The sequence below is a fragment of the Trachymyrmex cornetzi genome, unplaced genomic scaffold (genome assembly GCF_001594075.2).
Source record: "Trachymyrmex cornetzi isolate Tcor2-1 unplaced genomic scaffold, Tcor1.1 scaffold83, whole genome shotgun sequence".
NCBI lineage: Eukaryota > Metazoa > Arthropoda > Insecta > Hymenoptera > Formicidae > Trachymyrmex > Trachymyrmex cornetzi.
The window spans coordinates 5,381,829-5,391,885 of NW_017300169.1; the positions used below are offsets into that span (position 1 = coordinate 5,381,829).

The 10,057-nt window shown below is 34.9% G+C and overlaps 1 protein-coding gene across 2 annotated transcripts in view; it reads right to left on the bottom strand.

The window, feature by feature from the left end:
• Positions 1 to 5,394: 5,394 nt before the first annotated feature.
• The window catches only part of LOC108768809 (uncharacterized), a 133,956-nt gene continuing 129,293 nt past the window's right edge, over positions 5,395 to 10,057 (bottom strand). The window contains exons 9-10 of one of the 2 annotated variants that reach the window (XM_018519414.1): positions 7,630 to 7,833; positions 5,395 to 5,900 (exon numbers count right to left, since the gene is read on the bottom strand). In XM_018519414.1, the coding sequence (XP_018374916.1) occupies positions 5,791 to 5,900; positions 7,630 to 7,833 (314 nt within the window). In that variant the 3' untranslated portion in view covers positions 5,395 to 5,790. Of the gene's footprint in view, positions 5,901 to 7,629; positions 7,855 to 10,057 lie in introns of both variants that reach the window. The other variant, XM_018519413.1, reaches the window with a different exon arrangement.

A 10,057-nucleotide genomic window follows, 5' to 3' on the forward strand; every position in this document is an offset into this window, starting at 1 on the left:
GTACAGAAATTGACGATTCAATGATGATTTACAAGTATAACAAATCGCGGTGATTCAACAAGATGTGTAACAATATTTAGTAATAATAGATTGGTAATGATGATGAGATGGGGAGAGAAAAATAAAAATACCTGTTTGATTGCTGGACAGTTAAATGAATGTATTAATATCGTGTAATCGTCGTACGAGATATATGTGTAATAAAACATATTTATTGTCGGAAGTCTGGATCTTTCTTTTCTTCAACCCAATCGAGTGATCATAGTGTTTTTTAAACCTATATAGACATAAAAATGTTTGACAAACATGCAAGTATATCTATCAAGACAAAAATAAAATAACAGTCTTTTATAAATCAATTAAAAAGGATTAAAAAAGCCTACACGGTTGTTGGTGCACAGTTATTTATTTATTCATCGAAAATAATCCGCATATGTTCCCGCCGACGTTTTCGGTCCTTCTCAATGCGAATTGAGACATTAAATTAAATAATAAATTATACATGATATTTAAGTCGATCTGTCATCTTTTATAAATTGACTTTTCATGATTAATAATAACTTTACATAATAATATACGATAATGTATGAATCAATAAATTTTTAATTCAGTCCCTGATTTTTGGATATAAAGGAAGGTGATGTAGTAGATTGAAACCACAGAGTCATCTTAATTATTTGTAAATATATTATTAAGTATAACATCTATAATATAATAATAATATAATAATGAAAAACCATTTACATTAATAGTTATCATTTACATTAATAGGTAATATTGTAATCCAATAGTAAAACACTCAGTTATGTATAGATTCTCGATAGCCTTCAAGCATGATGAACTTTAGAGTAGTAGTACCATCAGATCGCGCGTGTTACAGTGCAGAACATTTTCCGTCCGACTGTCCGTAATTTTTTTCCTCCTATCAATAATACATACAATAGTTTTGTCGCCGTCTCCCCTATTTTTTTATTTGATAATTCGCGCTGCGCGCCCACACGCACATACGTACATACGGGATAAAGCCGATATTCCTCAGAGAAAATGTGCCAGGCATCAGGGGCTTTACACCGTGCAATTATTCCTAATCTATCGTCTCGTTATTATACATCGGGATGCCTCAAATCGTGCGGTAGCGTTGCCTCCGATTGAAACTCGAACGATAGTTAACCGTCGAGGCCGTGTGCCTCGACGGAATTTCAAGCAAAACACAAGTCATCATTACATTAAAATGATTCCAAAATGATTGCTAAAGTTACTTTTTAATCAGTAACGATTTATTTTAATGTTATTTTGACATTATCGTGACTTGTTGTTCTGCTTGGGGATCACATGTCGCAAATCCTACAACGGAAAGAGGAAGCCTCGACATATCCGGATTCATTCATATTAAACAAAAGTCCCTCCCGCACGAAATTGGCCGAATTCTTCCGGACAAATATACCTGAGTGCACCGGCTCGAGAACGAAACGCCGATAGAAGAAATTCATCTTTAATTCGCAGATAAATTTGACGCGTGCTCATAAATTGGTAGTGCTCTATCGGCTCTCGTCCCGTCATTTACGAAAATCGATTAAAATTACCAAGTAACTCGCTAAGAATTAGAGACGGTAATAGTCGTTGTGTCGTGCCCTACAGGTAGTGACGTGTGCGCGTGTTCGATTACACTGTATAAGGAGAGCAGGAAGAAGCTCTCCCGCGTTACGTTATAAACATCTGGATTAATTAACCGCCTTAGAGTATCCGCCACTTAGTTCGCCCTCGTGGATGATATCGAGACATCCTTCTCAAATATATTGTACATTCTGCGTGTCGTCGTTTTGCGAAAATCTCTCCCTTGAATCTCTTCGCCACTTGTAAATATATAAACAAAAGAAAATTAAAAGAACAAAACAGGAAAAGTTGATAATAGCAACACGTCTTACGCATTTGATTTGGGAGCTTAAAAACAAGCTACTTCGATGCAAACTCGAATATTATTGCGCGATGACAGAGGCAACTTAATAGCGATTGCGAGTGCAACTACATGGATTACGTTAGTTACAAGAACAGAGCTTAATCTCGTCAATGCGACTGACGTCGGCCGCACCGGTTTAACTTCACAACAATAAAAACATAGTATATATATTTTTTTCTCACAATATAATTTATCTTTAAATATTTCTGTATATTTTGTATAACTATGTAACCTTCGATATAAATACCCTGAAATCTACACTCTCGCGATCACTATCATAAAATTGAATTCACCTCCAGCTCGCTTTTTTCATCCTCCCTCCTTCATTTTCTTCTTTTTACAGTGAATATCGACGTACACGATGCGAGATTACATTCGATCGTGACTGTCACTATATATATGTATATTCGAATCCTTTAGAATCTACTATGTACAAATAATCTCCCGCAGCTTTTTCGATTCTGGGCTGCAACTTAAATGATGGCTTACTGATACCAGCGAAGCTAGTTTGTAGAACGGAATGGTACAAGTTTGCTATATTACAGGATACTAATTGACAGAGTACAGAACATAAATGTACATATTGGGAATCACAGTTGCAAAGAAAAATAACAGCTGTATTTTTATGGTAGTTAGAGCAGCCGACTCTAAAGTTTTGGATTTTTCTTTAGAAACTTCGCATACGGTATACAACTACGCATACAAATAAAGAAATCGGAGTAATTACAATTTTTGTCATATTAAGAACATAATTGCAAAGGACTATAGTAAATAAAGAATTAAGAAAAATAATCTCTTGCATACCGCGCAGATGAAAGATCAAACACAAAAGAATTCCAAGAAGGAATCGAATGCTGATCGAGCCCTTTCGATCGTCGACTATATCCTTATCAATTCGTTTGTATATTTCATTCGGTTTATATTTACCGAATAGTGTACAATTTATAGCCAACATCGAATTGTCGCGTAATATATTTATATATTTATATATTTGTTCGTATATCTAACTGCCCAAGTAATATATGTATAATTGATTAATACGCAGTCGAATACCGTTCTCGCTCTCCGTCCTCTGCGAGCAGAGTCCTTAAGTAAAATATTTCGGATAAAAAATATGTATATTTTGTCGACATGGTGGTTTCTGTTAGAGGATCGTATCAAACGATCACACTGTCGTCATTTCGTAACTCTTTCTTCTTTTTATACAATAACTCTCAACGTTTTAAAATGTATTTAACAAAATCCGATACACGGTCGGCTTAAAATTAAACAATTTGTTAGTTTCTCAAAAGATTCATTATATAAACGCTAGATTTTTTTGTTTGTTCATCGCTAGATATATCTTTATTCAATCATTTCTAAAAAAATCACATAAAAATCCAGTATCTATTTTACTATTTCAGACTCTTTCCCAGAATATATCAAATTATCCGTAAAAATTATGGCTAAATTTTACGGAAGAAACCTGAAAGAGTTATTTATTATTATAACCCATGCAGTCTAATCTACTGCCTATTTTCTCTCTTGATATCGATATGTTGTATTGCAATGATCTTCCGTCGCATGATCATTTGATAATTGAATCGAATTATCTTCAAATTGCACTTCTTTTTTTATCTTATGTTTTCAACATTTCGATTAGTATCGTGAAGAATCATATTGGAGTGGATAAAAGAGATTATATTAAATTAATCAACCGAACATTTGTTCGATATTTTTTAAAATCTAGAATTGATTATTTTTAACTATTAGCGTAATTATTTCTCTCTCTATTTCATCAATCACTAAAACAGTTGTTTATTCAATTAATTTCATAAAAGAAAATGGTTGATGGCAGTGATATTTCATGTTTATCTCAGATCGTTACCATTTCAAGTCCTTGCGCTGCAAGTACATTTTCGTTACGACTATGACACTCGGTAGGATCGCGTGACCGAGATTTCCCGATCACTTCACAGAAACTCTCGATAGCGTATAGTAAGTATCGACCTCATATTCATCGCACGAGGATTATAGTTCAAATGGCGGATCAGTGTAGTTTTTACAGAGTGCTTACAGGCTAAACGCTCCCTCTCGATAAATATCTCTCCCGCGCGAGGTATACAAAAGAAAGCGAGGAATTCTTTAGGAGCAAGAGTCCATTTTTCTGTCCTTATACTAACAGCGATAATAGTAATAATTACAGTAATAATCGTTCGTATGGTTTCTCTCTTTTTACAGCGGCTCCTCCACGGCAAAGAGCGATTCATGCCACGAAGCTTTTAACGGAAATGCGTATAATTACAGGTTGGACGTGGCACACATACAGTTCTCTTATTCTTCCCTAAATAAGTACATGTATCGCCTGTCGCACTTAGAAGCGTCGAACGCGTCCGGCGAATGTGGCAGTGGCTGCGGAACTACTTCTAAGTAGTTATAGATCTATCACTTCCTTCTTTCTTTCTCTCGAATTCTCTCTTTCTCGCTCTCGTCCTCTCATTCATTCTTCCTTTCTCTCTCTTTCTCTCGCTTTTACTCCCTTTCGATCTATGAGCAACACTCATTTCGTATAATATTGGCCCCAGCACCCTTATTATTTTCTTTTATTATTACATCATCTCACGCGACGACTAGTACAAGCGTTAGGAATTTACATAGCATGAAATTAGTTATTATTAGACAGTTTATGGAAAATATGCTTTCAATAAAGGTTTGTGTATATGTACATACTCAAAGAATTTATCAATATTTAGCTGTGTGTTATAGAGCAAAAGTAAAGAATGAAATAATTAGAGTTAAATTAAGTAAATGTTAGAAAATTATATGATTATTTACTTTTATATATATACATATAAAGATAACGTAATAAATGAGTACACCTTTCATAACGAAACACCATAAAAGATAAAAGCACATAGAGCCCGAATGTGTCGTCCTTTATTTCCGGTTACGACGTCGCGGAACTAGCGGCTCTTTTCACAAAACTCAATAAGTCGTCGTTGGGTTTTCCTCACATCTTCAAAGGCAAACGTACACCGTTATACAATAACACAAATCCACGCCGACTCTACATCCGCCACGTTCCTCCTCTACACGCAACACGTTCTCGCTTCGCCTTTCTCATAAAAAAAAGTTATAAATCCTCCGATATATGAAGAGGCAACACAAACGAAATATTCATTCGAGGGCAATAAATACGGCATATTTTCACACCGCGATCACAGTTGGGCGTGGTAATTAGAGGGCAATTTTTGCAATTGCGGTTGTATCGATAGAATTTGAATGAGAGAGGGAGAAATATTTTGCAGCTGCTGCGTATGAAGTACAATAATAAAATGTTCTTTAATTAATTTTATATATATATATATATATATATATATATATATATATATCATATTTTCATATTCTCTTTTACAATAAGATAGTTGAGTTTCGATAATTGAGTTTTTGACTTTTCCTTCAATAATGTTATTTATTAATTGATGTCTCACGCGTAGCGGAACGTGTGTAGGAAGCTCACGTTTCGTGGACGCATCGAATTTTATATACATTCATAAAGCCTCGCTTCCACACTTGGCTCTGCCACATTCGCGGGGCTGGCACATGCATTTCTATATGTATATATACCTTACCCGTTTTCGACTTGTCTCTTTAATTTTTCTTAATCACTTCATCTATCCCTGCGTGATAACGCACGCATTCACTTATGTCCTAAGTAAGATTGATTATTTAGTTTACCTCACCGTACCCCAGAATGTCACATATAATCACCACAAATGCAAATATTTCGCAATAAAAGTCTGTTCTTTCAACTATATAGCCACAGGTGTGTGGCGCGTCTCGGCTCAGTGGCATCACCTCGCGATGTATCTGGCGAGAAGGGCTCCGAGGAAAACGATGTAGAGAAGAGACATTGGCACCCGAAGTGCCCACGTGGTCCCCGACGAAACGTCGCCACATTGAGCTAAAACATAATCAGTATTTCCCTTAATAAAATGAGAAAAGAGAGAAATCTGAAACATCGAAAAAAATTCACTGGATCAATAATTAATTATAAAATTAAAAACAAAACAAGAACTACGATCTAACCAAGTTAGATCTTAATGCTGGATTAACTACAACATAGTTTTAATAACATTTATTAAAACAAACATTTCGATCCCTATTGGGTCATTCTCAATGTTGAAATTAATACAATTTGAAATCAACGACTCATTTGAAAAACAATAACTTGCTAATACATGATGATTTAGACGGTGAATGTAATAAAATATATGTAAATAAAATATAAATTCATCATCGTGTATGTACAATTTCGTTATGGATAGTTGTGAGCATTATTTATATATAAACGTGAAGTATAGATGATAAATATTCGGATAAAATGTAGATATGTTACAGCGCATGGTGGTCATCAAATGGTTATTTTATAGAGTGAACTTAAAAATGCAGTCGCAACGGTTCTGAATTGCACTCTCAAACTGACAAATGAACCAACTCTAAATATTGTCTAAAACATAATTTTAAACGATTGTATAAAAACGATTGTATAAAAAATAATTTACAAAAATAAATGTAAGTCGCAAGCTATCAAAATTTCTCAACCCATACCAAATTTTCATTATGTTGATACGGTTATACAAACATAGAAAAGTGTGTGTCTAATGATAAAACGGTAGTAAAAAATACATGAATAAAATTAAAACTTGTATATATATATATAAAATGTCTTAAGATAAAAGTTTATAAAAAGATTAAAATACATGACAAAACGGTTAAAAATACAAAATCGGACAACCAAAAGTAAAAAAATATAATAAATAAATAGTACCTGTTAACTGGCAGTGTAATATCTAAGAGTAACATTTAAATACGGAAAAATTGAGATATCTTAAGATCCAGAACTCATCTCATTAGCAAAGACAAATCTAATCTGATCACCTTGTGATAGTTAGAGGTAAGAGAGGTAAATTATGTAATAATTAATTATATAATTTAATTAAAAATTAAGAAAACTCATACACAGTAAACACACCGACAATGAGAGAAAAATGTTGAAGTGTTGTGAAGTAAATGTTACTTACGACGTTTTCTTTGATACATTTTCGACAAAATATATATTTCTGTGAAATATGTATATCCCATTAATTATAAACAAATAAAATAGATGGCTTATTTGTCAGGAATAACATTTTATTTCGCCGTATTTAAATTATAAAAGTTTATTTCAGTGAAATAAATATATTTCTCAAAAATAAATTTTGAAGTATCTTTTTCTCAATGTAAAGATATGTATTTTTAAACTCCTCAATTTCGTCAAATTGAGAAGAACTTTTCTTATCAGATGTGGACACGAAATTGCAGTATTATTTAATAATCATAATTAATAAAAGAAAAAACGAGACGAATTACCGTACATTGGAAAAAAATTTACTAAATCTTAATACATATTTCTTTGAATAGTACTAACTAAACATTTATTTAATAAAAAAGATAGTTAAATCAAATTAATGTTTTTTTGTATCAAATAAATTTATATATATGTTTATTAAATATAGTAAAAACTTAGAACTATTCAAACAAATATTTATTAAAATTAAATATTTTTTGTTTAGTGTAAATTTTTTCATAAAGAACAAAACTCCAACGAGAGAGTAAAGTCGCGTGTCGAGTTTGAAATTAACAATGCTCACCGTACGACGTGAGGTTCACCTGCCACGAAACTGGATAGCGATGAGAGGCTCTCGGACAGGAAGCGAGATGGCCCGTCACCGAGAGTTCACGACTTCCTGTCGTCGCGGCGGACGCGCTGTAAACGAGGCAGTAACGCCCAACGTCGGTGCTAGCCACCAAGTAAGCGGTGTCGTTCTCCACCCAAGTTCCATGGCATAAGTACTCTGGAAACGAGACGGCATCGGCTGTGAGCAGAGATAAAGAAAAAAAAGAAGACGAGAAAGAAATGGTAGCGTGTTGTTTCGCGAGTTGTTCTCCGCGCATTATAGACTTCGCACTAAAAAGCATCGCGCGCAAAGTCGCATTAAACTTCTCGATTTCTTAAAGGACTGCGAAGGCAGAGGCAAGATTATGGGCGTCGTAACTTTGCGCCCATAGTATATAGGGAAAGTTTTTTTTAAGACCGTTTAAAGGACCGACGACAATAACATGCTAAGCCACACGGAGCAAATTTGACGGAACAGATGGAAAAAGGCCATAACTCGTTAATGAGACTCGGTATTATCTTCATCGCTGGCCAAGTTTGTTTCTTAACTCTAAAAAGGGCATCTTTTTATATGTGGATATTACAAACAAAGAAAATAGTTCGTGTATCAAGAAATTTTCCAGCAGTACACCATTGCCTGGTGTTACTTTGAAAATTATCGTAGATTACTATAAAAAAGATATAAAGTAAAAATATTAAATAATAGTAGTCATGAGTTATTTAGTTATATTAACCCTCCAGAGCTGAAGTGGGACTATTACCACTTAAATATAAATTTATTTGTCAAAAACGTCAAACAATTCAATTTCCTTTATGTCTCTGTTTTGAATTATTCTCACTGAACTATACACTTATACTGCAGGAAAAAGTCTGGTTGTATTAACTGGAATTCAGGACGAAAATAGACAAATCAGCATTTTCTGGTTGAATTTGTTATATTATAATTGTTGTTGAGATATATAAACACAGAATTCTAATTAATATGATCAGAATCTTCTGGTTTGTTCATTTTCAATCAGAAATTTTTCTCAGTGTAGCATTAATTTTTTATGTCATTTTAGTTCATTAAAATTAATTAGTATTTTTTAATTAACATAAATTAAATAGGTCTTAGGAACCCAATTTCGGTAATTGTGTTAAATTTCGACGGAACATTTCTGGAGGCATACTTTGTTCAATACTTTGTTTCGAATTATTAATAATGAAACAGAATTGATTTCATCAAAATGTACACTGTCGGATTTATCGCTCGTAAATTTTCATAATTTCATTTATGGACGAGATGATTGTAATCTTTTAACCATTCAATTAACGTATCCAATGAAAGGCGGGAAAAAAACGATTCGATCGCTCGAGGAAGCTACTTTTATGTCATTATTTTTACGGCACTTGTTCCTCCGCCTTCCGGCCGTAACAATGCGCGCGAGAACGGAAGAGGAATAAACGAGGGCCGTAAATCCTCCCGACACATCGATATCAGTGACATTTCGAGCGACGATACCCGATCGTACTTGCGAGATAGTAAGATGAGAATTTACTGCGGTCGCTCGACAGCTCGTGACTTCGCGTAAAGAGGAAACGCGAAACCGCGCATCGTGTTCAATGACAGGCGATGGCACGTATCAATGGTAAAAACTAAACGTGTTAAGCGCGACATTGATGTATCAGAATAAATGTACAATTTTTTACTCGCTGTTCATCTGGATATGACAGGAAAAATTAACGATCGATCATCATACGCCTATTTGACGAAACGATCCAATAGACGTTAAAGCGATCGAGTAATTTTATTCCCTGAGATGTGGCAAAACGGTTTATCTTACTTTGTGCCGTAAATTGGCGTCTCCAGGAAAATGCCGATTCAGAAAACGCGAACGTACGCGGATTCTAAAAGTGGAAATATCGTCGGTAACAAAGTTCCAAAATGCGATTCTAAATTCGTCGGGGATTCCAAGATTAGAGCGTAAAATTAGTCGAGAAAGTCCATGAAATTGAAACACGTGTTCCCATCGTTTTTCTGCTTGACGGAACGATCGTGATTCCAAAGCGAGCGGAGAAGATTCGGTGGTACGACGCGATTAACGATCGCGCTGGAGAAGTCGCGATGCCCGACGTTGATCTAAGCCGCGAACCGAGCACACCGAGCTGTTTATACGAAGTCTTAATGGCTATTCTGCCTTCTCAACGGCGTTGTCCTCGTCCTCATCGCTGGTATCTATGTCTCAGAATACAATCCCATGTCGACAGCCGCGAGGCACGGGTCTCGAGTGCTTAAATCCTCGGTTGTGTCAACATGTCTCGGTAACTCGTGCTGCTAAAATAATTCCTGACTACGAAACATCTCTCTCTCTCTCTCTCTCTCTCTCTCTCTCTCTCTCTCTCTCTCTCTCTCTCTCTCTCTC